This window comes from Telmatherina bonti (assembly GCF_933228915.1).
Source record: "Telmatherina bonti genome assembly, chromosome: 8".
In the NCBI taxonomy this organism is placed as follows: domain Eukaryota; kingdom Metazoa; phylum Chordata; class Actinopteri; order Atheriniformes; family Telmatherinidae; genus Telmatherina; species Telmatherina bonti.
The window spans coordinates 29,292,104-29,318,687 of record NC_136626.1 but is presented as its reverse complement, the minus strand read 5'-3'; the positions used below and the strand labels follow the sequence as shown (position 1 = coordinate 29,318,687).

The 26,584-nt window shown below is 40.0% G+C and overlaps 2 protein-coding genes across 4 annotated transcripts; one reads left to right on the top strand and one right to left on the bottom strand.

The window, feature by feature from the left end:
- Window positions 1-958: 958 nt before the first annotated feature.
- pigc (phosphatidylinositol glycan anchor biosynthesis, class C) lies at window positions 959-3,272 on the top strand. Its single transcript, XM_079245512.1, has 3 exons — window positions 959-1,001; window positions 1,945-2,176; window positions 2,270-3,272. The coding sequence occupies exons 2-3, from the start codon at window positions 1,949-1,951 to the stop codon at window positions 2,924-2,926; spliced, it is 885 nt and encodes a 294-aa protein (XP_079101638.1). The 5' UTR covers window positions 959-1,001; window positions 1,945-1,948; the 3' UTR covers window positions 2,927-3,272.
- A 2,745-nt stretch (window positions 3,273-6,017) lies between these two features.
- dnm3a (dynamin 3a) lies at window positions 6,018-26,406 on the bottom strand. 3 transcript variants are annotated; one of them, XM_079244928.1, is made up of 21 exons: window positions 25,842-26,406; window positions 23,280-23,353; window positions 22,859-23,008; window positions 22,557-22,760; window positions 22,297-22,395; window positions 21,534-21,694; window positions 21,277-21,419; window positions 21,054-21,189; window positions 20,827-20,894; window positions 20,610-20,748; window positions 20,063-20,149; window positions 19,882-19,952; window positions 19,738-19,798; window positions 19,075-19,101; window positions 18,267-18,380; window positions 13,591-13,700; window positions 10,604-10,709; window positions 9,840-9,998; window positions 9,297-9,520; window positions 8,048-8,200; window positions 6,018-6,602 (listed from the first exon to the last, which is right to left on the bottom strand). In XM_079244928.1, the coding sequence occupies exons 1-21, from the start codon at window positions 26,000-26,002 to the stop codon at window positions 6,569-6,571; spliced, it is 2,481 nt and encodes an 826-aa protein (XP_079101054.1). In that variant the 5' UTR covers window positions 26,003-26,406; the 3' UTR covers window positions 6,018-6,568. The 3 variants fall into 3 exon arrangements, with proteins under 3 accessions (XP_079101054.1, XP_079101056.1, XP_079101055.1); XM_079244930.1 differs by lacking the exon at window positions 21,054-21,189 and having other exon boundaries at window positions 21,261-21,419; XM_079244929.1 differs by lacking the exon at window positions 19,075-19,101.
- Between the last annotated feature and the right edge of the window lie 178 nt (window positions 26,407-26,584).

The window sequence follows — 26,584 nt, the reverse complement described above, 5'->3', positions numbered from 1 at the left end:
GTTAAGTATTTGGGTTTTGTAAAGTGTGTGTCTACTGAACAGAAATCTGCATATTCAGGCAGTCCATCATGTTTGTGGAAAACCAAGGGCTTTTTTGAGTATCTTACACATTCATAGCAGCTGCAGTATCTGAATTCTAAGTAGAGGTGCAGAAATTTGATGATCAGATGAAATTTTAACACAAACAACCCAATAAAATGTACGCGATCAATGATCGTGGACAGCTGAACAGAAGGGGAACAGAGTGGCAAAATAGCTGCTTGTTTTCAAATGAATGCATTTTTTCATACTTACATGACCATTTGAATCTTTGTGGGGCATCCACTTCCTGTAGAAACATGACTGCATGACCCATTCTATAAAGTTAAATATTAGACATTAACATACATAAAGACAACTTTTACACAGTACCAGTCCAAAGCTTTTACTCATTCTAAATTATTCTACAGAAATGTCTAAACGTTTGACTGGTACTGTATATGAAGAACGCAGATGGCATATCAGCAACATGCAATCATGTCAAGATCTGTTCAGTTTAAATCTTTTTTTTACATGTTGGCTGTCTATACCGTGGTGGTGGTCGTTGTCTACAACTTTATGGACACACTTCTGGAGCTTTCGGGTTCACTGGCTATTGAAGTTACCCCCATGGAGACAGGAGCCTGTGGACTATACTTAAAAAGCTTATATGAAGAAGCTTATATTTTCTAGCATACATATACATATAGTAGGAAAATAGTTATTTACCTTTCAGGAGGTATGGTGGTCTCATGGTTGGGTCTTATCATTTCAACACAGTTTGGGCCACGTATGTACAACACAGGGATCTGGTCACATAAAACGAGAAAACAATAAAAGGTATCATTGTAATTGACAGACATCATGTGTTTCAGCTGTTTGGACACCAGGGGGCGCCGTCAGCGCCAGCGCAGCAGACTGGTTTAGTTCCGGGACAAGGTTGTGACGACACAGCATCAACACCGAACAAAATCCCAGCCGAGGTAAGTCATGAAGACTTTTCAGAGATTAACTCGGTAATTTAACCAGTTATTAACATATTGCTGTGTCTGGAGTCAGGTTTAGTTTGTGGTTTTTAGGGTCGTGATAATCCGGAAGAACCAGCGGATCATACCTGTCCCGACGTCACATATAACCATTAATCTGACAGCAACATAAAAGATTTAAATGACGATTTGAGTTGTAGGTTAAATCCTGAATCACCTTTAAAATGTTATATCTAAAGAATATTAAATTATAAAATAAAAACTTAAATATCTATTGATGATTTCAAGATGATGTTGTGAAGGTGAAATGTCACTGTTTTTTTCTTAAAAGTCATCTCTGGCCTTTCGTATTTAACTATGTATTTAATTCTGTTTTTGTTATTTGTTATATATTATATATTGTTATTGTACAATGTTTTATATTTGTTTTAAATAGTTGTAACTTTGTATGGCTGCTACCTTGACCAGGCCTCCCTTCTAACAGAGATTTCTGATCTCATTTAGACTTCCTGGTTAAATAAAGGTAAATGAAATAATATTTAAAAAGATACTACATGATTGAGGCTTACTAAGCGTATCCGTGTTAATTTCATGATAATTTCCATAAAATAGATCCTGTTTCTAAGGCATTATAAAGTTACTGTTTCATTTTTTCATTATCTATGCTAACAGACTATTTTGTTTACTACTCATTCAATGTGAAAGATAAAAACTAAACTTTCCTGCTGTTTTAGACAATAGGGCTTATACTGAAGGCAACAACATTACAATAATAATAATAATAATAAATAAATGTATCCTTTTCTTTCTGATTGGAAATAGTTTAAATAATCATACACAGATCCTAATGTTGGACCTGGGGAAAACATTGCCCTACCAGCTGTTTTCAACGGCAGAATAACCATTGTGTTCACAGTCCTGCCTTTGTGTGTGTGATCAGGGTGATGGGGGCAGATGGTGCCCCCGATCAGGCTGTGCCCTGGCGGAAGGTGCTGTGGGAGCGTCAGCCATTCCCTGATAACTACGTGGATCAAAGGTTCCTAGAGGAATTGCGGAGGAATGAAGGCATCCGGGTGTATCGCTACTGGGCTGTAGTGAAAGAAGCGGGCTTTGTAGGACAGCAGCTTTCCTGTGTGGCCATTTTTATCACCTTGTGGTTCTATATGGAGCAGGTATGGAACATCTATGGACCTCATGCAACTCATGAGGACTGCAGCCTTACAGAAAAACATGTACAGTTAACCTTCACCTCTGTTTTCTCACAGGGTCTGCTGGCTCCTGAGACATTATTATGGACGAGCTTAGTCTGCGCTTTGCTCGGTTATGGACTTCACCAAGTTTTTACAACTAAAAACGAACCATGCTGTGAGCCGCGCACATATCTTGCTGATTTACAGAGTGCTGCCATTTTCCTTTCCTTCACCTTTGGCTTCTCACCGGTTCTTAAAACCTTAACAGAGTCTGTGAGCACAGACACAGTGTACGCCATGTCTGCTGTGATGCTACTGGCTCACCTCCTGTCGTTCCCTTACTCCCAGCCCTCTCCTCCTGGTAGCCTCTCCTTAAATGCAGCCTTGTTTGCGTCAGTGTGTTTGGCTTCAAGGCTGCCTGGTGCTCTTCATACCTTTGCAATGCTCAGCTGCGCCCTGCTGGTGTTTGCACTTTGGCCCTGTCTGCTGCAGAAGATGAGGGAGAACACCCCTCACCAGTTTACTGGGGTGTGTTTGGGAGTATGTGTTGGAGGGGTAGGAGGTCTGGGGTCCCAGTCGATGGGCGGAGCTGTGCTCTTATCCCTAGCCTTAGTTAGTGTCACATTACTCTGCCCCTTGCTGCTCGTCAAGTTGCAGAGGCACAAGGATAATATTCATGGACCTTGGGATGAGGCTGAAATACGTGAGGATCTTAGCCACTTCCTTCACTAATTAACAGAGTAAAATGGATTTAATTAGGCTGTTCCATACCCAGATGCAGTTATGGTGTCGGTCAAATGTTCGCTGTGAGTGTAGTTTTTTATATTTGCCCATTTTAAGACACAAACTTGCCACTGACATCCATCTGTATTGACAGCTATAACAAACACGAATCATGCAGAAGTTTTAAATGTCAAAGCTGCTGCTATTTTGTACTGTAATCACTGAGCACAGAATCTGAACTGAGGGTACTGATGTGCAGGGCTGACCTACGCCTCTGGACACACATGATGCTATGCACTAGTTTGATACTGGTGATGTTTTAAGTCTGTGGGAGATAATCTGTATTTATATTCAAATCAAGATGAACAAAGGCTGTTTATTCTGAGAGGTATTTTATATATATATATATATATATATATATATACATATATATATATATATATATATATATATATATGTATATATATATGTATATATATATATATATATATATATATATATATATATATATATATATATATATATATATATATATGTAATATACTGTATTTAATCAGTGTTTGAAAAAATTTTTATGTGAACTTTTCTGACACAATTATACTGAAACTCTCGTTTTTTTTATTGCCAAATGTATCATTTCTACTCTGAAATAAGGAACGGAGGAAATAAAAGGATTAAATAAATGTAAAGCTGTTTTTTTTTTTTTTAACAGCTAAAGACAGTAAGGCAGGGGTGTCAAGTCCTCAGGGGCCGCTGTCCTACAGGTTTCTGATGTGTCCTTGTTCAACACACCTGGCTTCTATTCTTCTATTCTATGATTGTTTGAAAGACGCTTTACTTACATGTGATAAATGATCAATTAATCATAGCCATTAATGTGGGAGGATCGCTGGGGGGAGTACACGGGGAGAACATGAAAATGCCACAGTTTAAACCTCCCCCCAGCTGAGACTCAAACCAGCAACCTTCTTGTAGTTGTTGTCACCGTACTACACTAAACAGACCAACCAGCCAATGAAGTTCTGCACAGTGACTGGTACAGTTGTGCTCATATTTATTCATAACCTTTCATTAAATAAGGGGGGGAAAAAACAGCTGCCTGTAAAATAAGCTGAAACTGAGTAAAGTAATAATAAATAAATTTTTTTAGATTTATTACATTATTTTCTAATTCTGGTTCAATAGAAATATATTTTTTTAAAGCAAACAAATAAGATAATTTATTACATATTACATTACTCATAAACTAATATTTAATTGAACAATCCTTTAAAGTTTCCGCTACAGTCAGGTGTTTTCTGTTCCTCTCAGTCAGACTTCTGCACCTGTTGACAGGTATTTTGTCCCACTGTTCAACAGAAACGTGCTCTGATTTGTCCAGGACCAATTTGTTTGTTTGTTTTTTGTTTTGTTTTTGTCTTCAACTCAATTAAATTAAAAAACAGTGTCTTATATGACTAAATTATATTTTTGCAAATTTTTTAGTTATTGTTCTTTTTTTCAGTCTCCAGTTATTTGGGTGACTGTTGTAAATTCAGCCTTTTCTTTAATAAAAGGGTATGAATACATAGGAGCACAACTGTACACCCAAGTCAGCTGTTCTGAAGCAGAAATACATGGAAAACCTGCAGGATTGTGGTCCTCCAGGACCGTAGCTGGATACCCCAGCAGTAAAGCCAGCCTTTATCTGAGAGTTCCTCTGTATTCATGTGGTTCTGCACATCTGGAGCTGGGTTAAGTCTGTAATAACCAGCCAATGATGAGCAGACAGGGAACAGAAAGCTGATCAGATTGTCTCCTCTCAAACTCCAGCAGGTGACTCCATCATTAGTAAAGTGATTAATAACAGATGTTGTGCAGAATAAATAATCTTAACCACAACAGTTGAATCTCTATTAAGCTGGTTATGACATGACTGGTCTTTTGGTCTTCATGAGAATCATCTATCTTCTCTGTTAGCGTTCAACGAAAGTAAAGTCGCTGTTTATTTTTAAAATAAGTAAAATTAAAACTAATAAAATCCAAGCAGATGAGGGTATTTTTAGTTTCTGTTATGTGTTTTAGAGGACAATGGAAAGCAGAAATCTTTACTAAGGCTAACCTAGCCACTGTAAAGGGCAACATGTAATGTTTTACAGAGCTGGTAACGATGCGTAATGGTCGCTAGGTGTCGTACCTTCATCACTGTTCTCTTTGCAATGGTACGAGGTGTGACTTCGGGCTTGGCCATTGCTTTTGTCCGTGGCCCCATGATTTGAGCTGTTTGAGTGCAGGAAGCCCTAATTTAACAACAGGGTTCAGAAGAACTGCCTGCAGCTCTGCGGCTTCCTTGGAGACTCACAAAAAAGAAGAGCGTGTCGCGGAATTAATGCGTCACAAACTGTGATTAAAATTATTCGCCCTACCAATTTCGTTGTAACACCAGGAGATTATGCCAAACTGTTTGACGCAATATCATCTGGAGTTTGTATGTTTTAAAATATCAGCCAAGAGTTAATAGACAACATTTGCCCATGTAATGTCAGTTACACACTCCTATTGGTAAAATATGTTTTTCTGATTACTCTTGAAATAATATTTTATTTCAGATCAATATGACTACATTACCAAATCTAATTTATTTTTGGAACAGTTCTGTGGATGATGTTTTGTGGAAAGAAATCTGTGTTACAGGGGCGGATCAACTGAGAAAAAGGATGGGATAGTAAATGAGAGGGGGGTATAAAGTGAATTAACAAATTATGACTAAGTTGGTCATCTAATAAAAATGGTGGGAACAATTAGTAAGAGCAAAGACCCAATGCTTTATTTTATTACTCAGTAACTATGTACTTAACCTAATCCTGCTTCAATCTTCACTGCACAAACATTTACCTCACTGATAAAGAGAAAAATCTGTTATGAGCCAAAGCTTAATCAGTGTTTCTTCAGCATTGTTGTCCATTTCACTTAGCACAGTCATCATATTGTGGTTTTATGATTTTCACATCTCACTTATAAAGTGGACACAGAACAGACAGATAAATATTACCCATGTAGCAGCTGATGAATGAATAAATAATTGTTTTGCATTGCTTGTTTAGATAAAAGAAAAAGCAAGAAACTGGATAAATAAGTGAAAATTGTTTCTACTGTGTCTTTTCTAAATGACTCCCATTAATACCTGGATAACTCCAAGTGTATCCCCAAACATAGCCAGTCAAACTTTATCACTTAAGAGTTAAAAGAAAAACATCTGATACAGTTTTGGATTGTGATTATGATTAATACCGAAACAATAAAATGCATTACATATGAAGTCTCCAAATAAGAAACCTGGATATCTTCAAAAATAAACCAGCTGTTTTATTCACAAACAGTAAAAACAGTGCATGTGTACTCTCATTAAGAATAGAAACGAGTCATTTTATTTATACAGAATTCAGACTCAGAGAAATCAGTCCCTCACATTCCAGCATTTATGGCCGGTCGTATTATGTACAAAACAGGCTCAGGACGGAGTGAATTTTGCAGACAGCAGCTCCCAGAGGAGACGGAGAGAAAAGTGCTTCAGCTGCATTACAGGTCATGGGTGTCTCTGGGTAGCAGTCAGCTGGAGCTGTAAGGATCAACATGGTCAGACGGACGGAGGACCAGGCAGTAGAAAAACACTCATTTCACGCTTGGAATTGCAGGGGGTTGCCTCCTGGAAAGATCAAATTAAAGTTCTTATTTAATGGTTCAATATGACATAATGACATTACATGGGAAAAAAGGAGTAAATAAATAATAAATAAATAAATTAAATAAATAAATCAAATAAATGTGTCTCTATCAGGTTATTTATTTAAACTTTTATTTAAAACTTTTATTTGGACATTGCACTTTGGTTTAAAGGAATTTATTTTTTTTCCTTCTTCTTCTTTTTGATAGTAATAATGTAGAGGAGGCCTAAAAGTGATGAAAACTGACTCTCGTCATCACAAGCACTAATTCTAGTTATGTAGCATTTGGAAATGAACATAAACTGAGACTTAGTGCAGCTTGAATACCAACTTTCCAGACCGATGAGCTGATTTTCCCAGATGAATGAAAGTATCTCCATGCATGCCTGTACAGGCTTCGATGAAACTGTTCAAGCTGTCCACGGATTAAAAAAATAGGCCAATAGCATGAATTAATGAATGACATCTGAATTACAGCAATGAGCGCATGGCCATGACAGATCTGCAAACAATCACGAGGTACACGGGATACTAGATGAGTGTTTAAAAGAAGAAAAAAGAATGGAAAGTTTAAAAGGCGATTAAAAAATAATAAAAATAAAAACTTGAGAACGTGAGTCGTAACATTTAGCAAGGGGCTTATTTCATACAAGAAGCGAGGTTTATATTTAATCTCAGTGCAATTCCAATAGATCGATTCATTGTATTTCTAATTGCCCTGAATGCCACATGCCACATTATAAAACCACAGTCAGAACATTGTGTTATAGATAGACGTTGAAATGCTGTAATTAACTATGAAAAAAATCAGATTTATAGAAGTAGTAGTAGTATATTGTATGTCTACAAGAGAGGTGGAGAGGCATAAGGTTGGATAGAAATAAAGTCTGAAAGTCTGAATCTGGGGAAAGAACCTAAGGAACCATTGGAGAGCACAGAGGAAATGAGGCAAAGAGAAAAATGAGATGCAAGCCAAAAGCAGGGAGGAACCAGCAAAAGAAGAGAAGTGAAGGAAAAGTACAAGAAAAAGGCATGTGGGCAAAAAGGAAAAGTAACGGTTACTGCATGAGGAAAACTGAGAAAGGCGATAAAACAAAAGCATGCAAGGAGAAAGAGGAAAAAGAGGGGATGAAGGACTGATGTAAAGATGAAAACTTGAAAAAGCCTGTTGTTTCTGGCTCCAGCAGAAAGCTGCACGGAGAGAAGTCTTGTCTACTGAGGCTGATGGGAAGGGGGAATATGAGAAACACATTTTCCAGCAGACCCCCACCCAGCTCAAATATCAACTCTCTACCCCTGCGCCTCAACAGAGGCACTGGTGATTGTGTATTTGTGTGTGTTTATTGCTAAATACCAGACCAGGAGGCCACCATAATGTGACAGGTGAGGTTTAAAAAAAACCTAACTTCAGTGCTTTGTAGGTTACCTTGGTACGCTGGTTGTAGTGCGGTTGTAGCGACCAACAGGTTGGTGAAAGCTGTCAGAGGAAGCTTTTGGTCCAGTGTGAGTCACACGAGGAACAGGTGGAGCATGGCCACGACTTACTGGTTTACCAACAGTCACTACATTTTTAGGGAAACTTGAGATGGGTTGAGAAGAGATGCTTAAGTGACAGTTCCAGTTTTGTAGACATTTATTTACACTGTGTGTGTACCATAGTCAATGAAAAAAAAAAAATTAAACTGAGACATTTATTATTTCAAGAAAAATATTAGCCTATCTTTAATGGGATGGCAGCAACAATATCTAAAAAATTAGGATTGGACAACAAAGAGCAGGAAAATCTAGTTGGGAAAACAGCTGAAGGAACATGATGCAAAATAATTGGGTCAATTTGCAACAACATGGTAACTTTATAGGAATAAAAGCCTCTCTAAGATGCAGTCTCTCATATCAAGTTGGGCAGAGGTTTATAAATATCTAAAAAAAAAAAAGTCTAGAAATTGTGGAAGTAACTGCGGGATGTGGCTTCCAACGATATGGAATTCACCAAGACCACATCCTCTTGAATAAAGAGGGGAAAGATTATCCAGCCTGTTATCAGTGCTAAAGCCTGTACCTCTGATGGTATGGGGGCAATAATACCAATGAATCCGCCAACTGGCACATCTGTAGAAGCCCCATCTTTTATAGGTTTTTTAAGCTTTTATAGAGGTTTTAGAGCGACATAAGCTCCCTTCTAGAAGATGTCTTGCCTTGAATATCTTAGTATAACAATAACAAATCACATTCTACACCTGTTACAGCAGCATGGCTTCATACTAGAAGAGTCCAGGTGCTCAACTGGCCTGACTGCAGTCCAGACCTTTCACCAACAGAAGACCTTAAGAGCATCATGACATGCATGATATGAGAGAGAGGCACCAGGACTGTTGTGCAGCCAGAATCCTACATAAAACCACAATGGGACAACTTGTCCTCTTAGGTCCCAGATGTTGGCAGACTGTTGTTTAAAGAGTGAAAGATGCTCCATAGTTGTAGTAGTGTTAAGCATGACCATGTCACATTTTCTCTTACACTTTTATTTATTTATTTTTCAAAAATAGTAAAACCTCTCAGTTTCATCATGTATAATTTTTTAAATAATATTTTGCAAGATCTGGAAATCACTGCGTTCTTTCTTTTATTTACATTTTGCACAGTGTCCAAACATTTTCGGGGCTGCATATTTTTACCTTGTGGATTGTATCCAGGAGGAATCCACTGGTGGAGGAAGAGGAGTGGTGCAGGTAGACATGGATATCTCTCCAACGACAGTGAGCGCCTCCTTCAGGGCTGCGTGCTTGCGGAGCACTTCCTCTCGGTGCTGTTGCTGCTCGGGTGACTCATCCATCAGTGCTGAGCATTCCCCCAGAGCGTAAAGCTGAGCCAGGAGCTCCGAGCTGATGAACTCCTTCACCTACACAGAGGGATTTTATACTGTTGTGATAAGTGAAAGTATGTGTATTAAACACACATTCAGGATTCAATCATAGTTTGGGTGGATTAAATGGATTTTAAATGGTGAAAGCATGCTTGTTTGACAGAGGAGCACAGATTCCAAGAAATAATGTTGTCAAACAAAGTTACTTCCGTAAGTGTGAGACACAAAAAGAGAGACAGAGCAAATACTGCTGGTACTTAGGAGAGCTCTTAGCAGGTGAAAGACAAAACTGTGAGAATAAAAAAAAAAAAAAAAAAAGAAGGAAAACAGTCAACATTTGATTTGAAAAGCTTACACTGTTTATCATGAGGTGCATTATGGTCTTTGGCATTAAATCCCGGATGGTCTTATGGATGATGCTCATGTAGGAGTCGACCAGGTTACAAATTATTTCCACTTGACGCTCCAGCTGAGGATCTGTGAAGTATTCAGGTCCATTTCCCTGCCCATCCACCTATATGACATATGGGAATATGGGACATGCCGTTTAACTTTTCACAGCTTACATTTTATGGTAAATATTGTAATGTGGGCAGATCTTACAGCTGATATTCTGAAATAAAGTTGTGTGAAGCGTGTGTGTAGCGCCTTATCTTGTCATTACACTGTTGGTGATGAGAAAAAAAAGTGTTTGATAGGATGGAGCGAAACAAGCAGAATGGTTGGAACACAAAAGGGGGGAGGCAAGGAGGAGTGGGCAGAAGAAAGAAAAAGGGGGGAGTGGGTGAGGGATGGGGAGTCGCTGATTAGAAACAGACTAGAACACACACACACATACTGCAGTGACATCATGGAGCAAGAATGTGGGCTAAAGAGCCAACGACAGAGTGGGATGGAAGGGGTGGGGGATTTGCTTTTTCCCTTTAACAGGGGGGGAGAGAAAGGGGAACATGGAGAGAGAGGGATACAAGGGTTACGGCCAGGGTTTGAGGTTAGCAAAAGGAATAAATACATGGGACACAAAGGTAAGATGTAGGCAGGTGCAGCCCCTCCTCCTGCAGCTAAGGTCAGAATTGGATTTAATTAGGTTGAATTAGGGGGGGAAGTACTGACACCCACTTTCTCAGGGTAGACTCCGGCCCGTAGCAGCGATGCCTTCCAGCTGTCCAAGTCTTCCTGAGAGTTACAGGCCAACTCCAGGCATTTGTAGTCCTTATACACATTCCTGCAACACATCACATTCAGGTCAGAAGTCTAAAAATATACAGTCATCATGATTAAAACTCAAGAGCACATATCTCTATATACAAATCATCTATGATACATTGTGGTGTGGAGAGATTGGTCCATTGATAATACTCCTGCTAAAAAAGCAGATTGACTAAACATCCAGTCGTCTCTAGTAGATTGCTCTCACTAGTGAATGATCAATATTTATTGATTTCATTTATGAATACAAACCCAAATGAAACCAACTTATTCTTGTAAATTTTGAGTATTTATAAATAGTTAATGGACAAACCCAATGACTTATTAGAATCAAGTGTTTTTTGCAGAAATAATTAGGACCAAAAATGCCACAGGAACGCACTGATGAACTCATGCACCAATTTCTTAGGGTTTTAACTGGTCAAGAGCCACATGTAGTTTAGTCCAAGGCAATCCTAGCCGCCACTGGGTAAGAGGAGGAGAAGTTAGTCAAAGGGCCAATGAAGAGACAAACTACCACAGATAACACACTCACACCGAGTGGACTGTGGGAGGAAGCCAGAGTATCAGGGAGGACCAACACATGCAAGATGCTTGTGTCCAAACCAGAAAAGATCCATTCAGGATCTGAACCAGATCCCTCCTACTGTAAGCACTAGGGGTGGGAAAATCGAAATGAAAAATAGAATATATTTTTGGCTTTACAATTTTAAAATCGATTTTTTTTTTTTTAGTTAAAAAATAATTTTTTTCAAATAAATTTAAAAAAAAATCCATCTTAAATTTTTTGTCATTTTTATTTCTTTTATTGATCTTTTAACTTGTCTTCTTGGGCATTATAGCAGCAGAATGATGGTCTGGCTACTGTGATGTTTTTTCCTTAAATAAAAAAAAAAATGACTATAAAACAAAAGTTTTTGTCTATTTTTTTTTGTTGTTTTTTGTCAACAAAAATCAGCAATATCAAAGAATTGTGAGAATCGCAATTAAATCGAACAGGAACCCAAAAAATTGGAATCGAATTGAATCGGGACAAAAGCAGATTGTCGCAGCCCTAATAATCACCATGCCCCTACTTTCATACTTGTGAATGAGAAAAACTACAAAATATCACAAACTTAAATATATGACACGTTGACATAGCTGTTTTTACACTTATCTGACCTGTGTCCAATTCCTTCCTTTTAAAATGCTGAACGCCGCTGTGACCAAGCTCAGATTTGGTGAATAAATATGAATCTTTAAGTTGTAACAACAGAAAAAAGAGAATCTTAATGGGAAAAAAGATGCAGTACAACCAAACAGAATGATAATATGAGTCTGTGTGATATAAAGAACAATCATACAACACCAAAGCAGACCCACTACGGCATACAGAGCATACATGTTCTTACAAAAATAAACCATTTTCCTGCAACTTTCCTTCTAACGGTGTATTTTTTTCAGCCACCCTGAGCTCTTCCTCCTCTTTGTCTTAGTGCTCACATCCCTCTAATCCAAGTAACATCCATATGCTCTGACTCTGGAGCCGGCACGGCAAAGTAAGACATGAGCAAAGGCTCTGGAAGAGGCTGTGGCCCATCTGTTAAACATTTTTCTTTAATCACTTAGTTGTTTTGTTGTTCCCTTTTCACATTCAGAACACAAGCAATTAACCTCAAATATGTGAATGCTTTGTGAGAGAAACAACAGAGATAGCGGGAGAAACCAGAAGAGAGAAATATACAGGAATCAAAAAGTACACTTTCAGTTTGCGTGCTTATGACTGGGTTACGATGGCCAAGGCTAATAAGTCAGGGTGTGGCGGCTAACGGACAGGGAACTGGGCCAACCATGACTGTTACGCCAACATCCGTACACGCCACTGAACACACAATAAAATTGTTCTCTAAGCTGATTTATCACAAATATCAACATTTTGATCTCATCCCCTTTGCTGTCCCCGTCTCAGCTTTTGGCCCGTGTGAGTTTTTTCACTCGTCCTGTTGGGTTTCTGCGGAGCCCTGACTGCTTGAGATTTGAAGAGTTTCCTGAGGTTTTTGATTACTGTCAGCCAGGGACAAAGCCGCTGCAATGTCTGCCCCCCTTCACACACACAAACACTAAAAGAGAAACAGAGAGCATGAGGGTGCAGGAAAAAGGGAGGGTGGGAGTGGGGAGGGGGGGGGGGGTGCGCCACAGAACTGATTTTGACACATTCCTGGCCGATGGCTCTGATACTCTCTCTGCCGCTTTCTTTCTCCTCTCAACTCTTCCACTTCTTCTTTCTCCCTCCTTTTTGTGGTGAGTCAAGCAATTCTTTCCAAACAAGAGCAGCCTCATCTCTGATCCAAGCTCTCTGGCTTTGATTAGCTCCTTAATGAGCCTGCCGTCGGTATGCTGTGGTCTATGCACACACTCTTTTGCTAACACACATCCATGCATGTAAAAATCACACAAAATACACTTACAAATCTGGTTTGTGTGTCCAAACGCAGCACAGCACAGAATTATAAACAAAGCCCATATGCTTGGTGCAACCATCCAAGCTTTGGGCCACCTCCAGTTCCTAGTTCCAGTTCTTGTTCTCTTTTCTCTTGTTCTCTTGCTCCCACTCTCTGTTTCACACACATAAACTTAGCACACTCAAACACTACCCTGCCCTCAGGAGCTGGATATCCTTTTCGTTCAGATGGCAAAGTTGAACGAAAGAGGTCAGGGGAAGGCCAAAACACCACTTTGACACCTCCTCTGTTTCCTTCACTGAAATGTCCACCCTTGTAAAATATCACGAAAACCTCAGCAAGCAGGTGACAAAAGCAGCACTCCCTTTTTTGACTCACTTATCAAACAAACATAGAAATGCACAGTCACACACACACACACACACACACACACACACACACACACACACAAACCTTAACTCTGTGTTGAAGATAGCAAAAGCAAATTTGCTGGACATGAAGCCCTTTTCCACATCTCTGAGCTTTAAGTTGTCCAGAGGAAGCATGTACTTCTTCTCCTTCTCCTGGAAAAGACAGAGTAGAGCGAGATAATAATTTGACACAGGTATGCAGAGTAAAATATGACATCACAGAGGCAACACTGGTGTTGATAGCAAGAAACAACAGAGACTGAGGCAGTTCACTTGGGGGCTAAAGATAAAAAATCATGTCTGGTAGTAAATAATTTTCGGCCTGCGCCTAGAGTAGAGAGACGAGCCAAGAAACTTGAGCTGTTATGGGAACAGCTTCAGAGGGCAAGGCGAGGCAGACGGGACATGTAGACCACTGTACTAACAGAGCATCTGAGTTGATATAAAATGTTTCTACCTGCCAGTGTGCTCGTGTTAACAACCCTCTAACTGGTAAAACAAAAAGAGAGAGACAATTGAGAAGGAAGAGAGAGCGGGAAATAGTACCATAAGCATATTGTCTATCACTGCCATGGGGGACTTTGAATGAATGACAGCGAACAGTTGGAGGAGTACAGGGGCCGGTGTGAGGAGAACCAGACAGTATGGAGGCAGAATACAACAAAAAACTGAAGTAGGGAGGTAAGGCAAATGGAGAAGCAAGACAAGAAGGAAAAAAAAAGGAAAAAAAAAAAGAAAAAAGCCGGGCCCACATGTGAAAGTCATTACTCAGAATCAAGCTCTAACACAACATTTCTCCAAAAGTAAAGCCCTTCCCCCTAGTCTCACTTGCCCAGCCTGCTCCCTCTGACCAACCTTTGAGAAGAGGCCTTCCACAAAGTCAAGTAATCGGAACAGCCATGTTTGTAGTGAACTGAGTGATGATCTATAACCATTGTGGATGAACAGTAAGTACAGCATATGACTCCACGTTTGGGCCCGTGAGTGAACATGGGATGAGATGTGACTACTTTTCGGTATTCCCTCTCACAGTGCTTCCCTGAACCCTTCGACTCTCTTCCTTTGCTCCCCTTTCCTTTTTTCCAAAGAGGCCCACTTCCTGTAACAGACGTTGAAAAAAATAAAATGACAGAACGCGACTGGCGCTCATACAGCAACATCTGGGATCGCTTTAGACAGAGGAGGAGGAGACTAGAGTGAGTGTAGGGTGCTCTGATGGGGTAGAAATAGAAAGTAGAGATGCGAAAGAGAGGAAGAGGAGTGATGGATGGGGATAGAGGGAGATGACTTTTGCAAACGCAGAAGAGGAAACGTTGAGGAACACAGAGAGCAGGAGAGAGTGTGCAGAAGAAATGGGGAAAAAACTCCAGACCACTCCAAAGTTGATTCCCCATGGGTCCCATCAACCCATATATGGCTGCTAAGTTCCTCCCTAACTCTCTCTCCTTCTCTCACTCCCCTTATTTCCTTATGCCTTCCCTGAGTGAACAGGCAGAACCCTAGCTGAATGAGTGAATGTGCCACGTCAAGACTGGATACTATGCCGGGACACAGTCCTGTTGGATGGCCGACCCAAGACACACTAACATCTCTTCGGAAGGGACACCCATGGGAGTGGATGTCTGATTCGGGTGTAGACCTCTTTCCCTGCGACCACGTACTAAGACTGGATAACGGAAAAAGAACTGAATATCTGAGGAAACCTTTTGCCAACTCCCCTCCGTATCAGGCAAGACCTCTAGCAAACAGCCAGAGATGGAGAAGACGAGCCTGAAGAGAAGAGACAGCGCGAAAGGGTCCTGCTCCGTCATCCCAGTGTTCAGACTACCTGTTCAGGATCTTATTGGTGTACAGTAGTCTGCACATTGGTTAGACTGTGCATGGAAGCGCCTCAGAAGCCTCCATTAAAGACATCTGCTCATAGACAAGACTCAGGACAACCTGGGACCAGCATGTAATCTATGCTAAGGCTAATTCAGGGTCTCATCATTATTTTTACGTTTCTTGTGCAAATGTTTTTCAATGTGCTTTCAATTTCAACAGCTTTCATTTCTGCAAACACTGTTACCAACTCTACATTTAAGTCAAGTGATATCGCATCACTTTTGCAGTATATTTCATTATATTAAGTTTCATCGTATTAAGTTAACATACAAAAAAAAAAGAAAGTTTAACTCATAAGTATTTCACACTGTAGTAACTTATTCCGTCTGCAAACAGGAAAAGATAAAAAATAACTAACTAGCTGAGTGTGCTTTACATGCATTCATTATACAAAAGCTTGAAACTAAACATTTGTCTCCTGCAGGTTCTTTTTTTTTTTTTTTTTTAGTTTGTGCATGTGCATCTGATAGCTTTTTGCATACACAAACATTATAGCACAGCTTTGTAAATGCATGTATATGTGTCTGCGTGCATGTCACATTTCCAGCCGTGTCAGGGTGGCCGTGAAGTATCCCAACATCAGGCTGTCTCCCTCCTTTCTAGAGACTAATGGATTTGAGATTTGGAAAAGGCCTCACACAGACACACACAAAGATATATATATATCTATACACACGCGCGCGCACACACACACACACACACACACACACACACACACACACACACACACACACACACACAGAAGAGCACATGTAGATTGAGCGCAATGGCATGAGCCGTCTGTTTTTCTTCAAGCTGCTTGGTGGAGCCCTGGCAGTCAAGGGGTGAAGGAATGTATGTCTGCTCAGTGTGCTGTGGATATTGCTGCAGAGGTCAGTGTAGGGTACAAATACTGTATGGAAAGCAGATGCAATGCACACTTCAAAAAGGTTTCACAAAATGTATATGGAAGTAATTGACACAGAGATGATGATGGGAGGTTGGAAGGGGAGATTTGGGGGGGGGGGGGGGGGGGGGGGGGAGCTATATGAGAGGGAAAAGCTGTGGAGGAGTTGAGGGGGGGGAGGTCTGCAGTGTAGAAACAGCCATGTGGGATTTCTCTGGGCAGATCTTGGACGCTAGTGTTTGGACAAAGCTTCAGATTTTCCAGCCAGGAATGTGCGCAGTCCCAGGGAGACTGCCAACCACAGAGAGGGGGGGGAGAGAAAGAGGGTGAGACAGTCAGAGAGAAGCAAAAGTAAGGAGGAGTGAAAAAACAGCCCAGGCAGAAGAAAGAGAGAAAAAAAATTGAGTCAAAGAAAAATGAAACGTCTGTGGAGGTAGTGTGAGCGAGGAGTTATGAGCGCGGGAACTGTGAGAGAGCAGAAGCAGAAGCTTGGCTAGTGCGCCTGAGTGTGTGTTTGTGTGAGTGTGAGTGTGTTGTGCATGCACAGAGGCAGTAGATCTGATCTCTTGTGATAACACGCATAGCTGACAATGTACTCAGGCCTTCCAAACACAAACAGCTGATAAACCTTACAACACAGCGAGATGGTGCAAACATTAATCAATGGCAAATTCAACATCCCCCCAAAGTTAATTGAAAAGATTTAAACTATCACACAGTGATCTGCGGGCAGCTCGATTTCACTGTTCTGATGTGGTCAAAACACATTGCTGCCTTGCCTTTGTGTTATTTCTTGCAGATGTGACATGTCTGTAAATGCTTAGTAAGAGAGTGACAGCGAGAGGAAACCTATAACACTGTGTGTGTACAACATGCATGCCTGCAGCTGTGTCTGGAACACCGTGTTCAAATGATGCAGTGTTTATCTGAAAAGTGACCATGTGTCTGTCTGAGTGACTGTATATTTTTCTCTGCTATTTGCATGCCCCTTTGTTTATATCAGAGCCAGCATGTGTACTGTATAGTGTATATACAACTCTGTCCGTTGGGTGTGTATATTTGCGGGTGCATGTGTGCACGTCTTAGTTTGGCTTGGGGCAGCTCCAGCTGTGTCAAAGTGAGCCGCTCCAAATGCCTAAACTCCCAGAAGAGGAAGAAAAGGAGGAGTAAGAGGGGGGAAGAGTAAGGGGAGAGCAGGAGGAAGAGGGGGAGGAGGGTGTCAGAGGAATGAATGGGGCGAATGGTGGGGGTCAGTTTGTGCTCCAGGTGGCAGGAGGGTAAAGCAACAGTTGTGCACGTAATGCAGACACATTTCCATGAAGATGGTTTGTTTTTGTTGAACAACGTGACTTTTAAAGCATCTGAATGCTGCATCTTCTCTGCGATGCTCCTACCAAGCGCTTGGTTTCAGTAAAGGCAACACAACCCTGTTTCATGAGCAGAATCAACATCACAAACATCTTCTATCTTTGGTGTTTTCAGCTTACATCTGAGTATTTCCAAGTATTTGTTTGTGTCCATATACAAATGCTGCACTGTGTTTTTCCTCTGATCTCCAATCGTGACCGGATGAGACTGTTGTGGTGTGTCTGCCTGTCTACACTTGCTGTGCAGACCTTCTGCTCCTGTACAGCAGGCACAGACAGGCAGACAGATGGCAGCCCCACTGACATCAGAAAAAAACTCTTGCCACCTTCTCCAACAAACCAGGAGGAGCTTTATTAAAGCTGTGATAATGACATGACAAGCAATTTCCTCTTGGCTTCTCCATGTTGACCACTTAACCTGCTGTTTCAAACTTGGACATGTTTTAATAAACTACTGATGAACTGTCTTGATTGCTGAGTCTTGGTTTAGATATTTTAACTCACACATCAGAGCCATTATTCCAGTCCAAATTCTGATCACCTGGACTGACTAACTGCACATGATAGAAGGATGATCCTCACCTCCTCATCTTTAAACCAGGACAGGCTTTCTGCAGAGAGGATGAACCAGTATTCCCTGGCCCCGCCTTTCATGATGCCGATGTTGCTGATGGTGAGCCAACCCTTGCGTATGACCTGGACAACAGTGAGGGATAAAGATCACAGATGACAACACAAACAGAAACCACATAGGACAGATTTGTGAAAAAATAAGAATTACTCCTCAAAAGCAATGAGACACAAATAAATTAAAAACATTTGTGAGATGTGTCACACTGGTATAACCACCAGAATATTTTTACTGACCACCAGTTGGGTATAAATGATCAAAGAAAACAATAGTTATATAGGAAAAGACACAAAAAAAGAGCATAGATATGAGTAGTTGCATCATATCTTGAAAAAACAGGATAGAAGAGACCAGGCAACGATGAAAGACACTGTAGAGGAAAGGTGTGTAATGAGTACAGTATCATGGAAACAAGACATAAATTCAGCACATGTATGGCATATGTCCTGGCTTTTTTTTAAATCTGTGGTTATTTACAGAACATAATAAGACTTAAAGATCAGAAAAAGAAACATTAAGGTGAAACAAAGATGGCGCTGTCAATGAAAAAGAGGTTGAGTAGTTTGTAACATTAGCAGCATCAGTTGCAGATCGTGAAAAATACCATTTATAAAGCCACAACAAGGCATTTTGCCAAAATGCATAGCTGCTCCCATCAGGGGCATGCTAACCCGCAACCCCTAAGCTTGACTCTTGCATACACATATTATCAGCAGAGGCAGCAGTAAAGAGAAGATTTTTAAGAGAATGGTCTCCTACTATTCGACTTGAGGGATGAACCACACCCTGGAGAAAACAGGAAATGAAGCAGCAATGTTAATATAAAGTTACTTTATTTTAACTTACTCACATGTTGGGGTGTTTATATAGACACTGATCGTTTATAAATTAATCAAGACAAAAGCAGAACGAGTACTTGTGCAATCGCTGATGTTCTTTTTCATTTTATTTGAAGTTGTGGTCGCAACGCACTGCTGTTCAACAATGTCAGCATCATACATCAAGGCTCCTGACGTAACATAATCACCCTGGAACTGTGGTATTCATTATCCATGCTTTTCTCATAAATGTCTTGCACATAAATCAAAGGTGCTCATTTTTTGCTTGACTTGATTTGTCTGCAAAGCCAAGAACAATTAAGGTTGCATTACTGGACCCAAAATCTGGCTCAGTAATGTCACAAAAACTCTTGATTTATCTGAGGCTATGGATGCAGATTAATGCTGATTAATGGAGAACACATTAGGACAGTGACGTAACTTAAGAAGTTTAAAACCTTTCACACAGCAGTAAATATTGGTTTTTGAGTATTTAGGTACGGTTGTGCACAAGTATGAGCCATACAAATTTCCAATTGGTAAATACAGCTGAAAATAACAGCCGAAACACACTTATTGGTCGAGGGAGATGATGCTTCCTCACCTGGTTCTGCGCCATTCCAATGAGAGTCTTCCCATTGTTTTGATTGTGCACCTGTTGGACACTGAGAGGAATGAAGCAAACATGTCCTTTATTGTTAACATGTTACAGTTTTTAGCTCTTTTTAAAACTGATGAGGTTGCTCACTTAGTGAAGCCGACAAAGTCTTCATGTTTGGTATTTATGTAGGCCAGCTGGATATCAATAAGCAACAAGACCTAAGCAGAAAAAAACATGCATTAACTTAAAAAAAAATAGACTGTTTTTTGAAAAAAACATGCATGATGCAGTTGGGCTATCTGTAAGTGTGTAAATCTGTATGAGAGACCTGGTCTCTGCATTTACTCTCTTTCTCTCGTATCTCAGTGATAACAATCCTCTCTGTCTCATCTCGGAGCTTGGGAAAGGAACTGAGCTGCAGGGAGAAAAAAAACATCAAACTTGCAGACAGGACTGTTTTTTTTTTACACAATGAAAACATACAGTACAAAGCATTACATCTACACTTCCCATCTAAAAGTACAGTCAGACACTAATATTGCATTGGACAGATTTTAGCTTTGATAACAGCATGCATTCACTGTGGATTCATTTCGCTAAGCTTCTCCAGTGTCACATTTATTTCTGTCCATAGTTGCATTAATTTTTTCCAACAGGATCTTGTAGTGACAATGGGACCGCTGCACAAAGCCTTCTTCAGCACACCCCAAAGACTCTTAATGGCATTCATGGTTCTGGCAAAATAAGAAGCTACTTACTGGATCAGTTAATAGGTAAATTACTGGTGCCAGCTGAAACAATCATCCAATGAGAGGCTCTTACCTAATTGCTTAGTTTTATTCTTTGGATGGGCAGTGTAGATGACATATTCATACCTTGCTGATACACTGATAGACAGTGGTAATTAGCTCTTGACAGACCATGTCAATACATTTAATACACGGCCCCTTTAGACTTGATATTTTCTTCTTTACGATGGTCTCAAAGGCCATGTCAGGTGTGAACAAGCCTGTCCTGTTGGGAAAAACAAGAAAAGTAAATTAAAACATGACATAAATGCAGCTGACATTTGCTATGACACCTGTATAGCACCTGACACCGTTTATGTTTCTGATGGCATAGTTGATCTCCTGGCGCTGCTTCCTCGCATCAGATTCAATCTTTGGCCATGCACAGAAAAGCATAAGTTATAGTAAATGTTAGGGGGTAACTCTGTAAAACCCGACAGCTCCTGATAGACATTTAAAGTGCTACTTTGTGCCTGCAGAACATAGACAGCTAACAAAGCAAAAATCAAACCTAGAATGAAACACACATACCTTTACCAGTTCATAAGGGAAGCGCTCATGGAAAATTTTATTGATCCTAGCACCTCCTGACAAGCTAACGGTGTCTACTTTGTCACCAGAGCCCTCAATTAGCTTCTCAAAATCAACAGCCAATAGCTGAACTATCCTGGAATAAAAAAAAAAACCACACACAGATTGAAAAAAACAAACACACATAAAAATGTTTCATTCACACACAGAATGACTAACTGACTGCAGCAGTGTCTTGGTCCTCCGTGCAGGATCATCAGGTTTATACTGCCTGTACTCCTCAGCCTCTTTGTTCAAGGCTACAAGTTCGCTCTGCAAATGACTGCGGAAGGCTGGCAGCATGTCCCGTATGTGGTTTGTCAGTTGCTGCAAAAAAAAAAAAAAAAAAAAAAAAAGAAAATAAATAAAGAAGTTATGTATAAATATTTTAATTACATCTCTATCTAAATGTGTCCAAAGAGAAATGTATGCATTTTTTACCTGATTAAGTATTCTTTGTAAATATGGAGTTCCCATTCTTTCAGCCATGTGTTTGTAGGCTGGATGGGACAGAAAGAAGTTCTTCTCTGACTCCAGAGCTGCCTTGATGTCTTTTTTCCCATCTATATCCTTCTGACTGCGGTTCACCACCCCGATGTAACCTGGGTAGGTAGAAGTGCAAGAGAAACTAAGAGTGTCCAGTCTCTGTAATTTCCATGCCAAATGGAACTTTTTCAGACACATATTGGGAGCTCTTCCCATTTGTTCCATTACGCTTGTGACATACATTGGGTTAAAGCTCATTCTTGACTACAATAATAGATAGATAGCACCAAACTTCATATCTAGTGTGTAACGCTGCTACCAGAGCAGCTATATCACTGGGCTTCCATGGCTAATGAATTTGCACCGCAAGAGATGCATGAAGGACCCAGCACCTGGTGCTGCTTTAACCAGTACAGCCCCAACAGCTCGCTGCATTCATTTTTTCCAGACCAGACCTTTTTTTTTGCCTCCCTTTCTTTCTTTTTTTTTTACAACACAGCAAAAAACCTTTTACAAGTCAACAGGATAGAAAGAACAAATAAGAAATGCAGGCGGACACATACTCAATGATACATAATCAGTGATGTCATGTGTGGTGCTGAGCCGAATTCATGCCTGGCCTTCATGCCATCACAACCGCAGTCATTTCTAATGGCCCCTATTGGGTGTTGATTGCTGCTGGCAGGCTCAACAAACACAAACAAAGCTGGCATCTAACCTCTTCGCAGAGGAAGCAACCTGTTTTCTAGTATTTCCCTGGCATCAGTTCCTTGATCCATCAGGTCCAGCTTTGTGATTACACCAATAGTGCGCTGACCTAAGAAAAAAATTAAAGAAACAATCAAAACAAACTGATTAAACTAGTGAAATTTGAATAATATGTTCAATATAAACTTTTCTTCCTTCATTATGACAAATAAATTTTCATACAGAGTCAAAGTCAAGGTGAAAGTCTCCCTTTACAAAGGTAAAGCTAACCTTGCGGGTCAACATCTTTGGCCAGTTTTAACGCATCAGAGTTGGCCAGGTCAGTGTTGGCAGGTGTGACGCCCAGAATGAGACAGTTTTCTTTACAGATATACTGCATGATCATGTCTCGTATCTGGTACTCGATGTCTGCTGGCTGGTCACCTACAGGTACCTTAGTGATGCCAGGCAAGTCCACAAGAGTCAGGTTTAGCACTGTCAACCCATAAAAAAAACATAGAACATTCATATGTCAGGGAAACAGATATTTGAAGGGTACATTACGAGAAACACACTGCCACAGGCTTTGTTACCGTGTGGGGAGTAAATCCGTAGGCTGATGGGAACAGAAGATATGCCTTTATTCGATCCTGTAAGTCTGCATGTTTCTGTTTCGATTTCCTTGCGGATCTCCTCAAAATCTGTGAACTTTTTTCCCTTACAGTGGAAAAACTCACCATACTCTGCAAGGATAGTGGAGGAGAAAACGTCTTTTAATTAACAGATTGATAATATTATGATCCTTATGGAATATCTCTGGATTTTTGTCTATTATTAGCTCTTTTTTTTCCCCAGTAAATCAACATTTTTTTGTAATAATACTGGCCAAAATAAATTAGGACACAGCTATATGACTCATCAGATGAGAACTCCTATGGAAAACATCATAGCGCCACCTTGTGGTAGCTTCAATCACACACTAAAAATGACTCATTTTATTGGAAGAGCAGTTACCTGCGTCAGAATTTAGCAGCTGCAGGATTAAAGGTCTGCGAGTGACAATTCCTGAACCCCGTGGAAGGAAATCTCTATCAGATAAGGAAGACTGAGTTGGAAATTAATATATACACACATAATAACACATACGGCAAACCCACCTACAGTTAATGCTATTTCCTACATGAATTATCTTCTAAGGAGTTAACTTGACGAACCCACTATTTTAATTATTTTAATCATTTGGCACAAATAATTTGTTATAATTAAAATGTTGTGATGATGATGATGCAGATTGAATTACAGTGTTGTAATATTGAGCGTCCAGCTAACTCTGGGAGCACTAAGAGTGAGACATGAGTTATTTTAGTTAGAAACTACCATCAGTATTATAATGACTGCAAAGTATGTTTGTTACATGATATGTAAACACTGAAAAGCAGATGTAAATACTATTATATGAAAACAGAATGCACAGTGTGAAAAATAACCCTCCTTTTTCCGACTGAAATCTTGTTCAGGAAGTTTGTTTTATTACATCCTGTCAAACTGCGAGCACTGTCCAAAACAAAAGGGGCGTCTATAGCACAGTCCTAGCTGAGACAATGAACAGAGTTATGTGATAAAATATGAAAATACATACAGATGAAAGAACTTAGTATCCTGATCACACACCAAACTGTCTCAGTTGTCTTTAAGTTTTACCCAAACCGCTGGGCACATGAACCGTTATTCATGTGCCCAGCATTATTTTTAGAACCATGAAATCTTTTAAAGTCAGAGAAAGTTTTAACACAACAAAGCTTTCTTCAGTTTAGCATCAGTAAAAGGAATAACTCAGAAGTTGACAAAAATGTGTATATTATGTTTTGCTTGTCCTGTCAACCTCAGCTGCTTCACTCCCATCAACAGAGCATGTCTGGGAGATAAACTGTTGCAGTCACTGCCATGTCAGGCATCCACCACTTCAGACTTGGCAAATATATCCAATGCTACTCGGTTGGAGGTCAAGATACAGATAAAAGAAACACTGTGAATCCTGTAATGACTGTTTTGCTTCAGGAAATTATGAGAATGTCTAAGTTACTGAGTCACTTGCATGGATTTGCTATTGAATAATAAAACTATTAAACATCACATAGAAAATTTAGAATAAAAACTTTAACTAAGAATCTAATTCTGACTATGCATAGATCATACATATTACATCATTTCATAGCCTAGAAATAGCAGACACACATATTAAAACATGTATGAGGCTTTGAAACCTTTTTTTTTTTTTATTCCAGTTACTTAAATTAAATAGCTTAAGGTCATTTCCTGGTAATAAAAAAGTGTTTATACGTTTTAAATACTGAATGTATTTACATATAGTTTAGGCTGTACTCTCAAATTTAGAGTTTACTTCACACCCTGGACAGCTCACCAGTCCATCGCAGTATTTTATACAACAGCTGTACATAATTTAGAATAAATAATGTGACCCTAAGCATGTGTTTATACTTTTTATTTGGTAGAAATTTCATTTACATATGGAGAATGTCCATTCATAAAAACTGACAAGGTTTCAGTCATGTTATAGTCATCAAGTCTTACATTTTAATTTCATGAAAATACATTTACAGAAATATTCAAATTCTTCACAACCTTGCAAAATCCTTGTCTAGAACAGCGGTTCTCAACCTTTTTGCAACACAGTACCCCTTGTAAAATATTTTTGGCCATGTACCCCCTAACCACTGCAAATTTCTTTTGGTTAAGAAAAACCATGAAATACAGCACTTTGTCATTCTTGTTTGGTTTATTAAACTTTTAACCTTGCAAAACAATGGAAATCTCTACCACGCTTCCACCAGGACTCTATTGTTTGCGTTGTCAAGGCACAGTGACTGACGAATATGCTTTGGCTCAAAATGGATGGGATTCAATTCATGTCTGAAGATGGGATTTTGGGAGGAATGAAATGGTGTAAACAAGGCCAGATTATCCAATGGGCATTATGGTCATGGGCCCAGGGGCCCACACCCATTGGGGGCCCATGTAGGGCCCACGTAGGCCATACACCAGCAGTTTGGACATGAAACAAAATGCACATAAAAGCCAGATAGTTACACCACAGTGTCTAGTGTATTGCTATTGGTACCACTGGCTGAGAGATGTTAGAAATGTTACTTCACAGAGTATCATTCACAATTGTTACAATTTTATGGTGTGGAACGGGGCCCCTGAAACATTCTGGGCCCAGGGGCCTGTGCACTTTTAATCCAGCCCTGGGTGTAAATCTATATGTAAACTTAGTTTATGAATGTACGCTTACATTGGACGAAATACATTAAATATTTATATATTATTATATTTATATTATTTTGTTTAAGTATGTGTTAAAGAAAACATAAAAACATACATGTTTTCAAAACAGTTCAGGTACAATGACTTGATGTACCCCCGGGGGTACGTGTACCCCTATTTGAGAAACAGTGGTCTAAAAGGTATCCACGTGAAGGGTTTCACAGGTACATGTGACTTTTTTAAGAGAAAAAAAAAATCTCTTCGGTTCAGAGTTGAGTGTTGGCGGCTTACCTGCCCACAAAGTTTTCCAGCACCGAGCTCTTGCCGGCGCTCTGTCCACCCACCACCGCGATCTGTGGAAGGTGAAGGCCACAGCTCTGCCCCACGCTGCTCAGGGCATCTTGAAGGCGGTTGACCAGCGGGATTAGATCCTCCATCCCGCGGTTGCCCATCGCAACAGCAGCTGCTATCTGTCCAACCCCCCCTTCACAGCAGTTTTACTCCGGTTCTAGTCCACACCAGTCGATAGCGTAACCACCATAATTAACGGTGTCTTACAAATATGTCATAATTCTCTGTAAAACCTGAAGAAGATAAACTTTGTCTTCTTAAGGGCTGCTGCTGCTGTTTACTTTTAGAGCTCCACACCTTCTCCAGCCCTCAGTACTTCAGACTACGACGATAGTGCTGGTCTCACACAAGTCAAATCCCCCAATAAAGTTGGTTAAAAGTATGTATCTTCTTTCAAGTTTCCAAATGTTTGTATTGAGGCGTTAAAATTAAACCCTGAACATGTTTCAGAGGCTCGACGCTGGACTAGGTCTAATCTGTGGACGTAAAAGAAAACACTTTTGCTTTGACAGCTAACGGAATAAAAGTTTTCTGCGCATGCGTACAAACCAGCAAGTCAGTAAGTCGGCAACTCCCCAAAACAGAAGACAGACAAACTTTGTAGCCAATTACTAGAAACTTAAGATGAACTCACTTAATGCACCGACTGCTATTTAAAATCTCACATTTCCAGTGTGGGTGGG

Bases quoted from the DNA above. Each gene is read 5' to 3' on its own strand.
- pigc (XM_079245512.1), top strand. From the start codon at position 1,949: ATGGGGGCAGATGGTGCCCCCGATCAGGCTGTGCCCTGGCGGAAGGTG. The intron at 2,177-2,269 runs GTATGGAACATC...GTTTTCTCACAG, and splicing joins TGTGGTTCTATATGGAGCAG to GGTCTGCTGGCTCCTGAGAC.
- dnm3a (XM_079244928.1), bottom strand. From the start codon at position 26,002: ATGGGCAACCGCGGGATGGAGGATCTAATCCCGCTGGTCAACCGCCTT. The intron at 22,761-22,858 runs GTAACAAAGCCT...ATGGGTTGACAG, and splicing joins ACGGATTTACTCCCCACACG to TGCTAAACCTGACTCTTGTG. The intron at 10,710-13,590 runs GTTTGTGTGTGT...GATGTGTTGCAG, and splicing joins ATCTTCAACACAGAGTTAAG to GAATGTGTATAAGGACTACA.